The sequence below is a fragment of the Salvelinus alpinus genome, chromosome 17 (assembly GCF_045679555.1).
Source record: "Salvelinus alpinus chromosome 17, SLU_Salpinus.1, whole genome shotgun sequence".
Taxonomy (NCBI): domain Eukaryota; kingdom Metazoa; phylum Chordata; class Actinopteri; order Salmoniformes; family Salmonidae; genus Salvelinus; species Salvelinus alpinus.
Genome location: NC_092102.1, coordinates 45,298,945 through 45,317,866, shown reverse-complemented (window position 1 = coordinate 45,317,866; position 18,922 = coordinate 45,298,945). Strand labels below are relative to the sequence as shown.

Here is an 18,922-nt window from a genome sequence, read left to right as displayed (position 1 = left end):
ATGCGGCATCAGCATCCCAGACTAGAATAGAATTTAGGCCTACTGTATACTAGGTTAAAACGCTTCAAATAAAATGTTGATCTTGATCCCTTTGAATATAAGTGGTTTATTACAAACATGCAAATATATTACTCTTGCATCCGGTGAACAGTATTGGACACCAGTGGTTCCCAACCAGTGCTACTAGGGCCCCTGGTGGTACCTGGCCTATCCACAGGGGGTACCTGGCCTATCCACAGGTCGTACCTGGCCTACCCACAGGGGGTACCTGGCCTACCCACAGGGGGTACTTGAGAAGATCCATGAGACCATAGGCTTACTGGTAAAACACACATGAGGGGGTACTTCAGGGGTACTCTGTGCTGAGCAAAATTCAGTTGGTGGTACAGTAACAGAAAAAGGTTGGGAACCAGTGTTGTACACAAAAGTGATTACAATGGTTGGATAAGAAAACACACACACACATGCAAAGATTCAATATAAGCCAAGTGTCTGTTTCGGCCTGTGACCATGACAATCTTCTTCCGTGGTATAAACACATGCGAGCTGCTGTGAAATAGGCAGCAGTGTCCTAGCATGGTGCCAGATGAGGTGTGAACAGTCATGCACCATGTCAGACAAAGACACTGACAGATGAAAGTTTCCATTTAGACCGGCTGGCTGTGTCTGAGCGGAGTCTACAATCACACTGCCTCCATTACTTGGAATCCATCCACTTTCCTGTAAAGACCAATATGGCTTTGTAAGTGAAACATGTCATAGAATTATCAGGAAAGCTTTACTTTTTTAAAGTAAATATATTATATAATTCAAGCACATTTTTTATAAATCATACTGTAGATTCTATTATGTACATTTTCATATTTTTATTAATTTTTTTAATTACTTTTTATTACTACTTGTTATTTTGGTACTCTTGTATTTTTCATTGTTGAGGAGCATTAGCAAGTAAGCAAATCGCTCTACCATGTGCACGTGCCCAATAAACTTTTATTTGATTTGCGAGAAAAACAAAAACTAGACAGCTACAGTAATCTACCACTAGATGTCAGTCTAGATCCAATCAGTTCAACCAATTAATGCAAGTCATGTAGATCCACTGTAGGGTATTGGGACTATCAACAGGATGGAAACTCACTCTGCTTTCTGCAGTTCCTGCTGGATCTGGCAGCGCCGCTCTTCATTGATGGGGTAGAAATAAAACAGCACCAGACCAATGAGGAGGAGGACGACGGGCACAGGGGCGAACAGGACCCGCAACGCTGTGATCACAGCTGGGTTCTGCCTGCAGGCCCCAGGTTTATACCCTGCAAAGCTGAGGATGAGAGAGGAGGATGAGAGAGGAGGGTTACACTCGGTAGACAAGCAATTACAGAGGGGGAAACTGTTCTGAAAGTGCTGCCCCACTACAGATAAAATCCAAGTATCGGTACAAATATAGATTGAATCATGTATGGATTTATTTTCATCAACATGCCTCTTCATTGGGTGCTGTTGAGAGATATGACAAAGGTCTAAACAGCACCCAAATAAAGAGTCATGTTGATGTAAATAAATCCATACATGATTCCATTTATATTTGTACCAATACTTAAGATTCTAGTCTCCAATCCCTGCAGGTGGAACTCACTGTAATGCCAGGGTGGAGATGCCCACAGACATCCCCCCTCCAAACTTGTTGAAGAAAACATAGCAGGAATAAAACATGGGCTCCAGGTCCGTACTGGTGGGATTCTTCACCTTGAAGTCATCAACTACATCCGGCAGCATAGACCTGCACACAGACAGGAAGACAAGGTACTGTGTGAGAATGCATTGTAGACTATTTCACTAAATAAATAACACATGTATTACTGTCCACTTCTTCCTTCCTTTAGTAGATGATTTAATAGTTGTAGTAAAACACTGAGATGTTTCTCAGCTCAGAGAGCACTGCAGACCATTTCTTAACCTTCCTCATGACTCAAGTCTTTAGGAGTGTGCTCTCCAATAGCTGTGGAAAAATAAGAATCTCAGAGTGTGTGGTAGGAAAGCCCCAGTCCAGCGTGTGTGGGAGGGAAGCCCCAGTCCAGAGTGTGTGGGAGGGAAGCCCCAGTCCAGAGTGTGTGGGAGGGAAGCCCCAGTCCAGAGTGTGTGGGAGGGAAGCCCCAGTCCAGAGTGTGTGGGAGGGAAGCCCCAGTCCAGAGTGTGTGGGAGGGAAGCCCCAGTCCAGTTACCAGGGAGACAGGGCCATTATGATAGGCTATACTGACCTAACTGTTTATATAGTGGCTTTCAAGATGGAGAACTCTAGAGCACTGTTTCCTGAACTCAGTCCTCGGGACCCCAAGGGGTGCACGTTTTGGTTTCTGCCATAACACTACACCGCTGTTTCAAATGAACAAAGCTTAATGATTATTTGATTCAGCTGTGTAGTGCTAGGGCAGGCCTGGGCAGCTCCAGTCCTCAGGGGCCTGATTGGTGTCACAGTTTTGCCCCAGCCCCAGCTAACACACCTGACTCCAATAATCACCTAAATCATGATCTTCAGTTTAGAATGCAATTTGATTAATCAGCTGTGTTTGATAGGGATGGAGGTAAAAGTGTGACACCAATCAGGCCCTAGGGATAGGGGTAAAAGTGTGACACCAAATCAGGTCAAAATCCAAAACGTGAACCCCTTGGAACTGAGGTGGGAAACCCTGCTCCAGAAGTTGCCTATCATTGTGATGAAATCAAGAGGTCAGAACATAGTTCTGAGGACAAAGGCAAAGTTGTGGCTACTTAATGAGACAGAGAAAGTCAAAACAGTATATCGTGCATATTCATACAACATGATATTATTATGGGTAAAACAGTAGGAGGGTGTTTTACTAGTTTTTGGCACCAACATAATGAGGGGGGTGGGGCGAGCCACCAGGGTTAGTGCTATGAGTCATCAGTTGTGACTGTGTGGTGTGGCTGGAGGCCTGGACTAGTTACAGTATGCTACAACATGTCAATGTGTTTTATTTAACCTTTATTTAACTAGGCAAGTCAGTTATTTTTTTATAGTATTTTATTTACATTTACCGCTTTTTCTCCCCAATTTCATGGTTACAGTTTTGACTCATCACTGCAACTCCCGTACGGACTCAGGAGAGGCAAAGGTCGAGAGCCATGCATCCTCCTAAACACGACCCAACCAAGCCACACTGCTTCTTGACACAATGCCCGCTTAACCCGGAAGCCAGCCACACCAATGTGTCGGAGGAAACACCGTGCACCTGGTGACCGTGTCACGGCCCGCCACAGGAGTCACTAGGGCACGATGGGACAAGGACATCCCTGCTGGCCAAACCCCCCCCCTAGCCCGGATGACACTGGGCCAAATGGGTCTCCCGGCCATGGCCGGCTGCTACAGAGCCTGGACTCGAACCAGGATCTCTGGTGTTACAGCTAGCAACTGCGCCACTCGGGAGGCACCAACAAATTCTTATTTACAATGACGGCCAAACCCTATGGGACTCCCAATCACGGCCGGTTGTGATACAGCCTGGAATCGAACCAGGGTCTGTAGTGACGCCTCTAGCACTGAGATGCAGTGCCTTAGACCGCTGCGCCACTCGAGAGCCCTAAGCCATTGAACATGTAATGGTACTGTATCTCTAATGCTTGTTAATATTATCATTTTAGTCATCACATGTATTGTGTTTTGACCTACAGAGCATATGGAAAGTATTCAGACCCCTTGACAAGGTTGTAGCGTCATACCCAAGAAGACCCAAGGATGTAAATTGCTGCCAAAGGTGCTTCAACAAAGTACAGGGTCTAAATACTTATGTAAATGTAAACATTTCTAAAAACCTGTTTTTGCTTTGTCATTATGGTGTATTTGTGTGTAGACTGATGAGGGCAACAACAAAAAAAGGCTGTAGAATAAGGCTGTAACGTAACAAAATGTGGAAAAAGTCAAGGGGTATGAATACTGTCAGAATGCACTGTATGTGTACAAACACAACCTCTCACCAGGGCAGCAGGTAGAGTGCCGATAGACTAGACCCAGATATGATGGACATAATGATGAAGACAGGCAGGTTGCTCTGAATGGACGCAATGATCACAAGGGCTGGTGCATACATCTGAAAAAAGGAGAAACAACAGACAGAGTGATAAAGGAAGTTAAAAATGTCAAGGATCATTTGTAACATATACATAACCAAGTTCTTGTAGAAGGGAACTTACACAGAGTCCTATGTACAGCGTTGTCTTCTTCCCCAGTCTCAAAAGCAATGTCTGCCACAGAGGGATGGACAATGTGGCAGCTGTCTAAACAAGGACACACACATACAAAAAAAGACACTCTTGTTACCTAAACCAATGCATGAACCTACTCTGAATGAGTGTCAAACATGGTTACTTTACTCACTAGCAGGATAAGGACGAGGTGTTGGAAGTAGGCCCCCAGACCTGCAGCATGGGTACAGAAGAGGGCAAAGTTTCCTTGAGCCATCTGGGTAATGTTGCCGTGACAGGAAAGAAAGAGAATAATTTAAGTCATTAAACCTCTCCACGATCATCGTCATCATCATCATCATCATCATCATCATACACATAAAACACAGCCCAGACCCTAGGGCGACCCTCACCTGGAAGGCAAGCGAGGCAAAGAGAAACCCGAATACGAGTTTCACGTAGGGGGTGTGTCCCACCACCATCTTCATACCTGCCAGGTACGGCATACGGATACGGTCCAGGGTACTGAGAGGAGCTGGGGTGGAAAGTGAAAGAAGTCATCAATAAATAGCCTGATGTCTCTCATACCCCAGTCCAATTTTAATTCATCAACATATGACAGAGCACCTAAGAAACCATACTCACCCAACTGCTCCTTCACACCCAGGAAGAGCACAACACAACACAGGAAATAGATTCCTCCCAAAACTAAAGCAGCAAGCACATAAGCTCTTCTCTGAAGCCAAGACAGAAAATAACAAATTAATATTAAAATCAGCATATCTGTATTAAGACACACAGCAACAAGCTCAGGGGAAAATGTCAAAAGATACTTGTCAGTTCAGACAAGACAACATTACACTTCCTGTAATGACCACAAATAGGGAAGAACCTATAACTGCAATGCTTTTACTGAAGTTCTACAGTACAGGCAAATTCTAGTTGATACGTTCTCTTTCACACTTCTGACATATTGCGGAGAGGAAGTGATACAAAGTTGTCTTCTCAGTTAGAGAAGAGTGTGATAGTGGTTATTGTAAGAGAGAGAAAAGAAAGACTGTGGGGGTTATGGATATGATGGACCAAACCGTGTTCTGGAGGGTATCAGTGAGGGGCGAGGAAAAGTTCTGGATTAAGGGCGAGGAGACGTTACGGAGGGAGGCCTCGCTGTAGTTCAGCTGGCTGCAGTCTTGTGCACTCTTAGCATGGTACACCCCCACAATCTGACCCTGAATGGTTGCACCCGCCAGTGTTGCAAACACCTCCATCCCCATTCCTGAGGGAAAAGAAGAATTGAAGAGAATGGAGACATATACAATGAAAACATTGACATGGAATTAACCAACCAGGGGTACTAGGAACCCTTGGAGTACCTGTCCTAACCACAGGGGGTACTTGAGAAGACTCATGATACCATAGGTTAACTGGTAAAATGCACATGAGGGGGGTACTTCAACAGTACTCTGGGCAGAGCAAATTTTACTTGGTGGTACAGTAACAGAAAAAAGGTTGGGAAACACTGACATGGAAAACAGTGAAGAAGAAATGAGAGGAAAAACATTTTACCTCGGGTGTTTTGGGGGTTAAAACCAAAGATGCCTCATACAGTAATACTGTTTTTAAAAGAGCAACTCCACCACTTTTTAACATACTTTTCCATTATCTCCAGCACAATACCAACGTCAACATATGTGAAAACGGTCCATTTCTACAATTTGTAGAAGAAAAAAAATAGTTCTACCTGATAACATCAAAAGTTTAAACATTTTAAAAACAGTGATTTTCAAACACTATTATCCCTTTCATACTAAGACGTTTTTCCCGCCAACTTTACCACACCGCCAACTTTTATCCAGCATCTTCCTTATATCTGAAAGCTATTGCCGGTATCAATGTCAAAACTTTTATTTCTGCATAACTAATCATTTCGGTAAAACTTTGGCCTAAGGCTTAGCATACAATTTTGCCGCAATGATGAGGCAGCAATCGTTGTAATAGTATTTCCATGTGTGGTCAAGAACATTTCAGCACCGTTTTTATTGGGACAGCGCCATCACGCTGCTTTGACACAATTCTGTGGGGTCCCATCTTTATAAATCAATCCACATTTTCACTGAATCTCAGTTTGTATATTGGTTAGGCTACAGTTAGGCTGGGGAAATGTTAGCTAAATTGAGGTGAATGCTGCTCATGATCATCTTGTCTAGTTGGCTCATTTATTACAACATTTTACCAGCATGTTATGTAGTTTAACAAGTGGATTGTGTTATGTTATGCACCCTGCACCCCCCACAGCTACTCGCCCAAGCCTTCCCCATTTCTCCTTCTCCCAAATCCAGTCAGCTGATGTTCTGAAAGAGCTGCAAAATCTGGACCCCTACAAATCAGCCGGGCTAGACAATCTGGAGCCTTTCTTTCTAAAATTATCTGCCGACATTGTTGCAACCCCTATTACTAGCCTGTTCAACCTCTCTTTCATGTCGTCTCAGATTCCCAAAGATTGGAAAGCATCTGCAGTCATCCCCCTCTTCAAAGGGGGGGGACACTCTTGACCCAAACTGCTACAGACCTATATCTATCCTACCCTGCCTTTCTAAGGTCTTCGAAAGCCAAGTCAACCAAACAGATTACCGACCATTTTGAATCCCACCGCACCTTCTCCGCTATGCAATCTGGTTTCAGAGCTGGTCATGGGTGCACCTCAGCCACGCTCAAGGTCCTCAAGGTCGACTCTGTTAATCACCACATCCTCATCGGCAGACTCAATAGCCTTGGTTTCTCAAATGATTGCCTCGCCTGGTTCACCAACTACTTCTCTGATAGAGTTCAGTGTGTCAAATTGGAGGGCCTGTTGTCCGGGCCTCTGGCAGTCTCTATGGGGGTGCCACAGGGTTCAATTCTTAGGCCGACTCTCTTCTCTGTATACATCAATGATGTTGCTCTTGCTGCTGGTGAGTCTCTGATCCACCTCTACGCAGATGACACCATTCTGTATACTTCTGGCCCTTCTTTGGACACTGTGTTAACAACCCTCCAGACGAGCTTCAATGCCATACAACTCTCCTTCCGTGGCCTCCAACTGCTCTTAAATACAAGTAAAACTAAATGCATGCTCTTCAACTGATCGCTGCCTGCACCTGCCCGCCCATCCAGCATCACTACTCTGCACGGTTCTGACCGTGGTAAAGTCCCCCCTTATCTCAGCTCACTGGTCACCATAGCAGCACCCACCTGTAGCACGCGCTCTAGCAGGCATATCTCTCTGGTCACCCCCAAAGCCAATTCCTCCTTTGGCCGCCTCTCCTTCCAGTTCTCTGCTGCCAATGACTGGAACGAACTACAGAAATCTCTGAAACTGGAAACACTTATCTCCCTCACTAGCTTTAAGCACCAGTTGTCAGAGCAGCTCACAGATTACTGCACCTGTACATAGCCCATCTATAATTTAGCTCAAACAACTACATCTTCCCCTACTGTACTTATTTATTTTGCTCCTTTGCACCCCATTATTTCTACTTTGCACATTCTTCCACTGCAAATCTACCATTCCAGTGTTTTACTTGCTATATTGTATTTACTTCGCCACCATGGCCTTTTCTTGCCTTTACCTCCCTTATCTCACCTCATTGACTCACATTTTATATAGACTTATTTTTCGACTGTATTATTGACTGTATGTTTGTTTTACTCCATGTGTAACTCTGTGTTGTTGTATGTGTCGAACTGCTTTGCTTTATCTTGGCCAGGTCGCAATTGTAAATGAGAACTTGTTCTCAACTTGCCCACCTGGTTAAATAAAGGTGAAATAAAAATAAATGTATTTTAACAAGTGGATTATTTCGCAGTCCCTTAATAGCCTTAGCTTACTCCCAACCAAAAGCCTTCGACTTCACTGACTTAATTGGTTTCTGGCTGGGGATATAGGTGGAGGTGGTATAGCTCCACATAGTTCATCTTCCACATACAACACCCGTTCTGCCAGTCACATTCTGTTTAAAGGTCCCCGAAGCACACACATCCCTGGGTCGCTCCTCTTTTCAGTTCGCTGCAGCTAGCGACTGGAACGAGCTGCAACAAACAATCCAACTGGACAGTTTTATATCCATCTCTTCATTCAAAGACTCAATCATGAACACTCTTACTGACAGTTGTGGCTGCTTCGTGTTGTGGCTGCTTCGCGTGATGTATTGTTGTCTCTACCTTCTTGCCTTTTGTGCTGTTGTCTGTGTCCAATAATGTTAATTACATGTTTTGTGCTGCTACCATGTTGTGTTGCTGCCGTGTTGTGTTGCTACCATTTTGTGTTTTCATGTGTTGCTGTCATGCTATGTTGTTGTCTTAGGTCTCTTTATGTAGTGTTGCTCTTGTCGTGATGTGTGTTTTGTCCTATCATTTTTTATTTTATTTCCCAGCCCCCGTCCCAGCAGGAGGCCTTTTGCCTTCTAGTAGGCCTTCGTTGTAAATAAGAATTTGCTTTGAACTGACTTGCCTAGTTAAATAAAGGTTAAATAAATAAAATTAAAATCGCTCTAGGTTATTAATTTGCTCATCTATCACTGATCAGAAACATTTAGCAAATACGCCAGCCTAAAATAATGTGTAGGCATATTATTTTTGCTCGACCTCGTATAGGCAACTCCAAAAGCATGTGGTGGTTGTGAAATATGAACGCTAGACTCACATACTTTTGAAAATAGGATTGTTAATTATATATATATATATATTTTTTAATCGGTATCATGATGAAGACCCTACAACAGCTCCCTAACAAAGTGGAGTAGGAAAGAGAGGGATCAAGAACGCACGGGCTTGGGCTGTTTCAAAAGATCACTTTTGTATTTGAACATGGGTTCCACACGTTCCCGTGACACAAGTGGGAAAAATATTATTTGTATTTTATTGTAATATTCCACTATATTCTTACAACAAAATATAATATGTGTGTTGACTGTGATCAGGGTAGGTGTGTCTTTTTAATTGAACAAAATAATAAACTTGTGATTTCATTCATTTGGATGTAACATAATTGAACTCCAAAAATCTGGCATTCTGTAGTTTAGAAAATACATTTTGTCTTAATGTTCCTTAGGACCTGCCGAAACAAATTAATAATGGATTTGTTTTGATGGTGTATATTCAATGGATTTAATCAAATAGACGCACGTTTCAGAGGACACGTGGCTCTCGACCTTCACCTCTCCCGACGTCCGTAGGGAAATTGCAGCTATGGGACAAGACTGTAACAACCATTTGGATATCACGAAATTGGGGAGAAAAGGGGTTAAAGTACAATACACATACTTAAACAAAAAAAAGGAGAAGACAGAAAATAAAAACGCCCACCTACATCGGCACACTGCTAGGCCTACGCATGCCTGCATGCCAACTGGAGGTTTCAAAAAGCTTGTGTAAAGGATTTCACACTGCTTGCGTAGCGAGTACCACTTCCTCCCGATTCGGCCACTATCTGGCGCAAACTCGGGACCTCTGCCTCACAAACACACGCGATCGTCCTCCCTCAAGCATCTTAGACGATCGTGCCACCTCAAAAGCTAGCTAATGAGGTGAAGCAAGCACGAAACTTCAGGCTGAGGAGTTTCACACATCCCTACGTGCTACATCCACCCCTCAAACGTACTCAACAGCGGCCTCAGAGTTGAGCTGAGCTTGGCCCAGATGGCCCAGATGACGCTGGGCCAATTGTGCGCCGTCCTATGGGACTCCCAATCAACCAGGGACTGAGCTGAGCTCAACTGTAGATCCGGGTCACGGTACCACTGAGTGCTTCCGAGTGGCGCAGCGGTCTAAGGCACTGCATCTCAGTGCAAGAGGTGTCACAACAGTCCCTGGTTGATTGGGAGTCCCATAGGACGGCGCACAATTGGCCCAGCGTCATCTGGGTTTGGCAGGGGTAGGCCATCATTGTAAATAAGAATTTGTTCATAACTGACTTGCCTAGTTAAATGAAAGGTTCAATAAACATTTTTTTTTTTAAGGATGTCACACTGCTTACTTAGAAATAGGGATGTGCTGAGTACTCAGGCAAAATGAGTATTGTAACAGATATGGAGAATTTTCTGAATATGTATTTTTTATGACAAGTATTTTTTGTAAAACGGTTCCTTTTGTTAGCTGCCAGCACGCATCTCTGTTTCACTCAAACAGTGTGAAGCTGTGTGTGCTCTAAACAACTATTGGCTAAATCTTCTGTCTGTAAATAAATGGATGGGGTATCAGTTGAGCCTGATGCAATGATTGCTTTAATTTCCCCAGACAGACAAACGCACGGCTGTTTCACTCAGTCACTCGTCTCTGGGCACAAGTCTCCCCTTCTCCAAACATTGTGTATAAAATCAGAATCCGTTGCTCGTCATTGTTGTTCAATCCAGTTATTTTCTGGAGACTTTGCTGAGGCCATGTGGTTGTTTTTGTCTGTCTACTTGGAGTTGTTTAGTAGGCCTACTTTGTTTGTCCATATAATTATTCTATTGCTGACGTCTGTCGTTATGTCGTGATCCAAGTTCATACTTCTTGCTAATATGATTTCTTCTCACCCAGCCATGTTTATCGAACAACAGATCAGTAGAGAATAAAAGGACACATTTAGATTATTTTATTTTTATTGTACGAATGTTTTGGCATAAGTGTTGAGTCAAGGTGCGTGAAGGTAATTTGTACATGTAGGTAGGGGTAAAGTGATTATGCATAGATAAACAACGAGTAGCAGCAGAGTAAAAACAAAAGTAAATAGTCCGGATGGCCATTCGATTAATTGTTTATCAGCACGCTTATGGCTTGGGGGTAGAAGCTGTTAATGAGCCTCCTCCTCATGGACTGCACCAGATTTGCCAGTTCTTGCTGTGAGATGTTACCCCACTCTTCCACCAAAGCACCTGCAAGTTCCCAGACATTTCTGGGGGGAAAGACCCTAGCCTTCACCCTTCGATCCAACAGGTTCCAGGCGTGCTCAATGGGATTGAGATCCGGGCTCGTCACTGACCATGGCAGAACACTGACATTCCTGTCTTGCAGGAAGTCACGCATAGAACGAGCAGTATGGCTGGTGGAACTGTCATGCTGGAGGGTCACGTCAGGATGAGCCTGCAGGAAGGGTACCACACGAGGGAGGAGGATGTCTTCCCTGTAACGCACAGCATTGAGATTGCCTACAATGACAAGCTCAGTCCGATGATGCTGTGACACACCGCCCCAGACCATGACGGACCCTCCACCCCCAAAATCGATCCCACGCCAGAGTACAGGCCTCGGAGTAACGCTCATTCCTTCGACGATAAACGCGAATCCGACCATCACCCCTGGTGAAAACCGTGACTTGTCAGTGAAGATCACTTTTTGCCAGTCCTGTCTGGTCCAGCGACAGTGGGTTTGTGCCCATAGGCAACGTTGTTGCCGGTGATGTCTGGTGATGTCTGGTGAGGACCTGCCTTACAACAGGCCTACAAGCCCTCAGTCCAGCCTCTCTCAGCCTACTGTGGACAGTCTGAGCACTGATGGAGGGATTGTGCGTTCCTGGTGTAACTCGGCAGTTGTTGTTGCCATCCTGTACCCGTCCCGCAGGTGTGATGTTCGGATGTACCGATCCTGTGCAGGTGTTGTTACACGTGGTCTGCCACTGCGAGGACAATCAGCTGTCCGTCCTGTCTCCCTGTAGTGCTGTCTTAGGCGTCTCACAGTATGGACATTGCTATTTATTGCCCTACCCATATCTGCAGTCCTCATGCCTCCTTGCAGCATGCCTAAGGCACGTTCACGCAGATGAGCAGGGACCCTGGGCATCTTTCTTTTGGTGTTTTTCAGAGTAAGTAGAAAGGCCCCTTAGGTGTCCTAAGTTTTCATAACTGTGAACTTAATTGCCTACCGTCTGTAAGCTGTTAGTGTCTTAACGACCATTCCACAGATGCATGTTCATGAATTGTTTATGGTTCATTGAACAAGCATGGGAAACAGTGTCTAAACCCTTTACAATGAAGATCTGTGAAGTTATTTGGGTTTTTACGAACTATCGTTGAAAGACAGAGTCCTGAAAAGAGGATGTTTCTTTTTTTGCTGAGTTTAGAAACACTGCTGTTTTCACAGACACTGGTTTGGTGCTGGAGATAATGAATATGAGGTTGAAAAGTGGCAGAATTGCCATTTAAGGCACACTGTCCATAGACTGAAACCAAGCCAGTATTTTTATTATCTCTAATGCACACAACGCTTCTTCTTTTTTTTACCCTGAAGTTAAGGAAATGTGTCCGTGTCTCTGATCCTTGACCTGTTAACTTTAGCCTTCAGCCAACACCACCTCCACAGCAAACAGAGTCAGTCACTGCCAGGAAACCAAACCCTCAAAAGTCAGACATGAAACTGACATCCTGTCTGGCCTGCCTACGTCTCTATACAAATAATAATAGTGATAACCACTACATAGGCTACATCACAACAACGGAGAACAGTAAGAGTCGCAGTGATGGTTGTACCATCATCATTATCATAAGAATGTGTTTACTAATAATTTAATCCGGGAAGTCCTGCTAAAATAAAATCATATTTTCCAAGGGAGATCTGAAACAATATCTGATGAGTCATTTCACTCCAGAGGATGCCTTACTGTAGCCGGTGGCAGAGTCTCTGTCCTTCTGGTCTCCCCCCAGGAACATGTTGAGTGAGGAGTAGGGGACATGGTAGCACTGGGGAGGGAAGAGATGGACTGTAAACACAGGAACAATGCACAAAGAAAGGTAGAGTATTTGGCTGTAACTATAGTTCTACTGTTAGGAGTTGGGTGCACCTGAACATTATAAGCACCGCGGGCGAATTAGAATAGATTGTGGCTACTAGCTTAGTAGTCGCCACGGAGGACCGAGCACGCCTCCATCTACATTGACAGGGCTGTAGTGGAGCAGGTCAACAGCTTCCTCTGTGTCCACATCACTAAGGAATTATCATGGTCCACACACACCAACACAGTCGTGAAGAAGGCACGACAACGCCTCTTCCCCCTCAGGAGGCTGAAAAGATTTGGCATGTTTTACAGCTGCACCATTTAGAGCATCTTGACTGGCTGTATCACCGCTTGTTATAGAAACTGCTTGGCACCCGACGCTACAAGCTTGGCACACCTGTATTTGGGGAGTTTCTCCCATTCTTCTCTGTAGATCCTCTCAAGCTCAGTCAGGTTGGATGGTGAGCGTCGCTGCACAGCAATTTTCAGGTCTCTCCAGAGATGTTCGATTGGGTTCAAGTCCGGGCTCTGGATGTGCCACTCAAGGACATTCAGAAACTTGTCCCGAAGCCACTCCTGCGTTGTCTTGGCTGTGTGCTTAGGGTCATTTTCCTGTTGGAAGGTGAACCTTCAACCCAGTTTGAGGTCCTGAGAGCTCTGGAGTAGGGTTTTCATCAAGGATCTCTCTGTACTTTGCTCCGTTCATCTTTGCCTCGATCCTGACTAGTCTCCCAGTCCCTGCAGCTGAAAAACATCCCCACAGCATGATGCTGCCACCACCATGTTTCACCGTAGGGATGGTGCCAGGTTTCCGCCAGACGTGACACTTGGCATTCAAGCCAAAGAGTTAAATCTTGGTTTCATCAGACCAGAGAATCTGGTTTCCCATAGTCTGAGAGTTTTTAGGTGCCTTTTGGCAAACTCCAAGTGGGCTGTCATATACCTTTACTGAGCAGTAGCTTCCATCTGGCCACTCTACCATAAAGGCCTGATTGGTGGAGTGCTGCAGAGATGCTTGTCCTTCTAGAAGGTTCTCCCATCTCCACAGAGGAACTGTAGAGCTCTGTCAGAGGGACCATCTGGTTCTTGGTCACCTCCCTGACCAAGGCCCTTCTCCCCCAACTGCTTAGTTCGTCCGGACAGCCAGCTCTAGGAAGTGTCTTGGCGGTTCTAAACTACTTCCATTTAAGAATGATGGAGGCCACCGTGTTCTTGGGCAGCTTCAATGCTGCAGAAATGTTTGGTACCCTTCCCTAGATCTGTGCCTCGACACAATCCTGTCTCAGAGGTCTACGGACAATACCGTCGACCTCATGGCTTGGTTTTTGCTCTGACATGCACTGTCAACTGTGGGACCTTACAGTGCCTTGCAAAAGTATTCATCCCTCTTGGTGTTTCCCCTATTTTGTTGCATTACAACCTGTAATTTAAATAGATTTTTATTTGGATTTCAGGTAATGGACACACACAAAATAGTACAAATTGGTGAAGTGAAAAAAAAATCTTTTTTCAAAAAAATAAAAAAAACAATGGAAAAGTGGTGCGTGCATATGTGTTCACCCACTTTGCTATGAAGCCCCAAAATAAGATCTGGTGCAACCAATTACCTTCAGAAGTCACATAATTAGTTACATAAAGTCCACCTGTTTGCAATTAAGTGTCACATGATCTTAGTATATATACACTTGTTCTGAAAGGCCCCAGAGTCTGCAACACCACTAAGCAAGCGGTACCATGAAGACCAAGGAGCTCTCCAAACAGGTCAGGGACAAAGTTGTGAAGTAGTACCGATCAGGGTTGGGTTCTAAAAAAATATCAGAAACTTTGAACATCCCACGGAGCACCATTCAATCCATTATTAAAAACTAGAAAGAATATGGCACCACAAAAAACCTGCCAAGAGAGGGCCGCCCACCCAAACTCACGGACCAGGCAAGGAGGGCATTAATCAGAGAGGCAACAAAGAGACCAAAGATAACCCTGAAGGAGCTGCAAAGCTCCACAGCGGAGATTGGAGTATTTGTCCATAGGACCACTTTAAGCCGTGCACTCCACAGAGCTGGGCTTTACGAGTGTCCAGAAAAAAAGCCATTGCTTAAAGAAAAAAATAAGCAAACACGTTTGGTGTTCGCCAAAAGGCATCTGGGAGACTCCCCAAACATATGGAACATACTCTGGTCAGATGAGACTAAAATGTAGCTTTTTGGCCATCAAGGAAAACACTATGTCTGGCGCAAACCCAACACCTCTCATCACCCCAAGAACCGCATCCCCACAGTGAAGCATGGTGGTGGCAGCATCATGTTGTGGGGATGTTTTTCATCGGCAGGGACTGGGAAACTGGTCAGAATTGAAGGAATGATGGATGGCACTAAATAAAGGGAAATTCTTGAGGGAAACCTGTTTCAGTCTTCCAGAGATTTGAGACTGGGACGGAGGTTCAACTTCCAGCAGGACAATGACCCTAAGCATACTGCTAAAGCAACACTTGAGTGGTTTAAAGGGGAAACATTTAAATGTCTTGGAATGGCCTTGTCAAAGCCCAGACCTCAATCCAATTGAGAATCTGTGGTACAACTTAAAGATTGCTGTATAACAGCGGAACCCATCCAACTTGAAGGAGCTGGAGCAGTTCTGCCTTGAATGGGCAAAAATCCCAGTGGCTAGATGTGCCAAGTTTATAGAGACATACCACAAGAGACTTGCAGCTGTAATTGCTGCAAAAGGTGTCTCTACAAAGTATTGACTTGGGGGGGTGAATAGTTATGCAACCTAAAGTTCTGTTTTTTTTGTCTTACTTCTTGTTTGTTTCAAAATAAAATATATTTTGCATCTTCAAAGTAGTAGGCATGTTGTGTAAATCAAATGATACAACCCCCCCAAAAATCTATTTTAATTCCAGGTTGTAAGGCAACAAAATAGGAACAAAGCCAAGGGGGGTGAATACTTTGCAAGCCACTGTATATAGACAGGTGTGTGCCTTTCCAAATCATGTCCAATCAATTGAATTTACCACAAGTGGACATCTCAAGGATGATCAATGGAAACAGGATGCACCTGAGCTCAATTTCGAGTGTCATTGCAAAGGGTCTGAACACTTATGTAAATAAGGTTTTCCCGTTTTATTTATTTATATATACAAAGATCTCAAAATCTGTTTTCACTTGGTCATTATGGGGTATTTTGTGTAGATTGTAGAGGATTTTTTATTTTATTTCGTCCATTTTAGAATAAGGCTGTAACGTAACAAAATGTGGAAAAAGTCAAGGGGTCTAAATACTTTCCAAATGCACTGTATATGTACATATCTACCTCAATTACCCCGTACCCCTGCACATCAACTCAGTACTGGTAACCTGTGTATATAGCCAAGTTATTGTTATTCATTGTGTATTTATTTATTGTGTTATTATTTTTAAATTGTTCTATTATTACTCTTTTTTACTCCTTTGCATCGTTGGGAAGGGCCCGTAAGTAAGCATTTCACTGTTAGTCTACAGCTGTTGTTTACAAAGCATGTGACAAAATACAATTTCATTTGATTTGAGCTTACAGTCATGAAGGCATCAAAGAGGCAGCTCCAGATGAAGAACCAGAAGAAACTGGAGGAGGGAGACATGGACTCCTGAGGCGTGAACCACATCATGACGTAGGCCAGGACGCCCAGCGGCATGGAGAACACGATCCTGAGGGGTGGAAGGGAGGGAATATTGCACATAACTTGAATGGTGAAATCATGGGCAGTTCCATCGTGTTTTATCGTTGGCGTGTAGCCTAAATCAGTGATGTGACGTGCAGAGAAAGAAAGGATACCTAGTCAGTTGTACAACAATGCATTCAACTGAAATGTGTCTTCCGCATTTAACAAGGTGAGGTGCGGGGGCTGCAGATATTATGGGCATTGCCCTTCTGAAGTCACTAACCAGGGAATGAGTTTGCCGATGCGTGTCCTACCACTCTTGGTGACCATATATCCCACCAGAGGGTCAGTGATGGCATCCCATGCCCGGCCAAGGAAGAGGATGAGAGATGCATAGAAGGCCCCCATCTAGAGGTGCAGTATAAAAAAAATCATTATCGGATAGTGGTGGGGTGGTTAAGGAATGAGCCTCTGTCCTGTGCTTTCTGTGAAAACATTGCCTGGTATGAATAGAACTCACTAACTAAAGTAATGGAGGTGACAGTGTAGTTAAATTATAGAGGGTGGCTGCTCTGTTGCATCATGGGATGAGGGCTGAGTGCAATACCACGCCAATTAATATATATAACAAAAGCAGAATCTGAAATACACACTATGCTATTACCATCATATATGGGCTGTTTGGTTGGTATAGTTGGCCTAAAGTAGTAGAATCTTACATTGAATTTCTAGGAGGTACTAATGAGGGGTTTATAGCAAAGGCCAAACATAAAGGGGAAGTTACAAAATAACTTTTGTTAAACAACTCAACAAAGAGCATTTGACGCCAATAACTAAACTTCAGCCATGATGTTCGAGGCAGATGGTTTATTTGATAATTTTCTGCATTGTAAAAACAACTTTCTTTGGAGAAGGGATGAGAGGTACAATATTAATACAAATATTAGCATTCCCACTACACACACACACTTGTAAAACCCCACCACACACACACACACACTTGTAAAACCCCACCACACACACACACACACTTGTAAAACCCCACCACACACACACTTGTAAAACCGCACCAGACACATCCTACAGGCATTACAAAACATGCTATAAGAATCGAACTGAGGACACTATTCCAGTCAACTTGGAATAGTCTATAGAAAATCATCATCAATAGATTAATACCATCCTTATTAGATTAATACCATCCTTATTGATTATACTGACATCATAATCCTCATTATTAATATGGGTGGGCCGAGGAAGTAAATATTTTGTACAAAATTCCACCTCAGATCAATAGTTGAGATTAAACATTAGTGTCATCCAGGCAGACCTCACCACTGACCTGTACAACATCCAGCAGGAAAATCTGCAAGAAGAATCCCTTTGCGTTGGCCGTCATCTGATAGGGCGCGCCACCAACTGCATAACATATCTTCCGGGACAAAGGAATGCCTCTGTTTTTCTGCAATAATATTCCATGGTTTAGCCTGATCAATTCACATTAGTCTGAAGTTCGGCGGATACAAATAGAGAAAAGTTACAAAATAACTTTACCAGTGTTGCGTTTCCATCCTTCGTTGTACCCAACTCATTTTTGTCCTCATACTGCGACCCATCTCTGATCACCGTGGTATGTGCCATTCTCTCGTGCACAATTAAAAAATAACTATAATTTTACGTGGTATGGTATTAGTAGTAAGCGATTTGAACTTCAATAGGGTGAGAAGCGTATGCTCGCATCGGTTTAAAACAGTATCCGCCGGTTCGCATTTTGCGGTGATATTCAACACAGGGTATTGATGCTTTGTCTTTCGGAATATTGTGAAACCACCAGTAACCACTCCTTTTTGAGATGACCAACAGAAGGTTCCGATTACTATGGCGGGAGTACAACAGTTGCATACAATAAAAATAAAAAAAAACGTTATAATGGGTTTACCCTACAGAAATAGCACTATAATGTACTGATAGACAAACAGCATTCCATATTTAAGCAGATTAGTTGACCAACTAGGCTATGGTTCAAACCCAGGTCTCATCTGCACCACAAGATTGTTAGCCTGCTGAGCTAAAGCCTAGGCCAACGGTGTTCAACTCTTACCGAACGACGTCCGGAGCCTACTGGTTTTCTGTTCTACCTGATAATTAATTGCACACACCTGGTGTCCCAGGTCTTAATCAATCCCTGATAAGAGGGGAACAATTTTTTTTTAATGCAGTGGAACTGGTTCGAGGTCCAGAGTTGAGTTTGAGGGTCATAGGCATTAGCTCGGGGGAGTTACCACAACTTAGTACATTTCACACAATTATGGGTCAACGAACACCCTCCGTAAAATGAGCATATCATCAAAGACTGCCTT

General features: G+C 43.9%; 1 protein-coding gene across 1 annotated transcript; it reads right to left on the bottom strand.

Annotated features, from left to right (window-relative positions):
* Window positions 1-86: 86 nt before the first annotated feature.
* Window positions 87-18,709, bottom strand: LOC139543031 (sodium-dependent lysophosphatidylcholine symporter 1-like). Its single transcript, XM_071349136.1, has 14 exons — window positions 18,117-18,709; window positions 17,905-18,024; window positions 16,846-16,970; window positions 16,476-16,608; window positions 12,809-12,887; window positions 5,283-5,470; window positions 4,840-4,930; window positions 4,608-4,729; window positions 4,388-4,471; window positions 4,204-4,287; window positions 3,988-4,100; window positions 1,631-1,774; window positions 1,139-1,315; window positions 87-720 (listed from the first exon to the last, which is right to left on the bottom strand). Exons 1-14 carry the CDS (start codon window positions 18,201-18,203, stop codon window positions 684-686), a joined length of 1,584 nt encoding a protein of 527 aa, XP_071205237.1. The 5' UTR covers window positions 18,204-18,709; the 3' UTR covers window positions 87-683.
* Between the last annotated feature and the right edge of the window lie 213 nt (window positions 18,710-18,922).

Excerpts from the sequence above, each read along its gene's own strand:
- LOC139543031 (XM_071349136.1), bottom strand. The coding sequence starts at position 18,203 with ATGGCACATACCACGGTGATCAGAGATGGGTCGCAGTATGAGGACAAA. Across the intron at positions 18,025-18,116 it reads AGGATGGAAACGCAACACTG|AAAAACAGAGGCATTCCTTT; the intron begins GTAAAGTTATTT and ends ATATTATTGCAG. Across the intron at positions 4,931-5,282 it reads CTGATACCCTCCAGAACACG|AGAAGAGCTTATGTGCTTGC; the intron begins GTTTGGTCCATC and ends TCTTGGCTTCAG.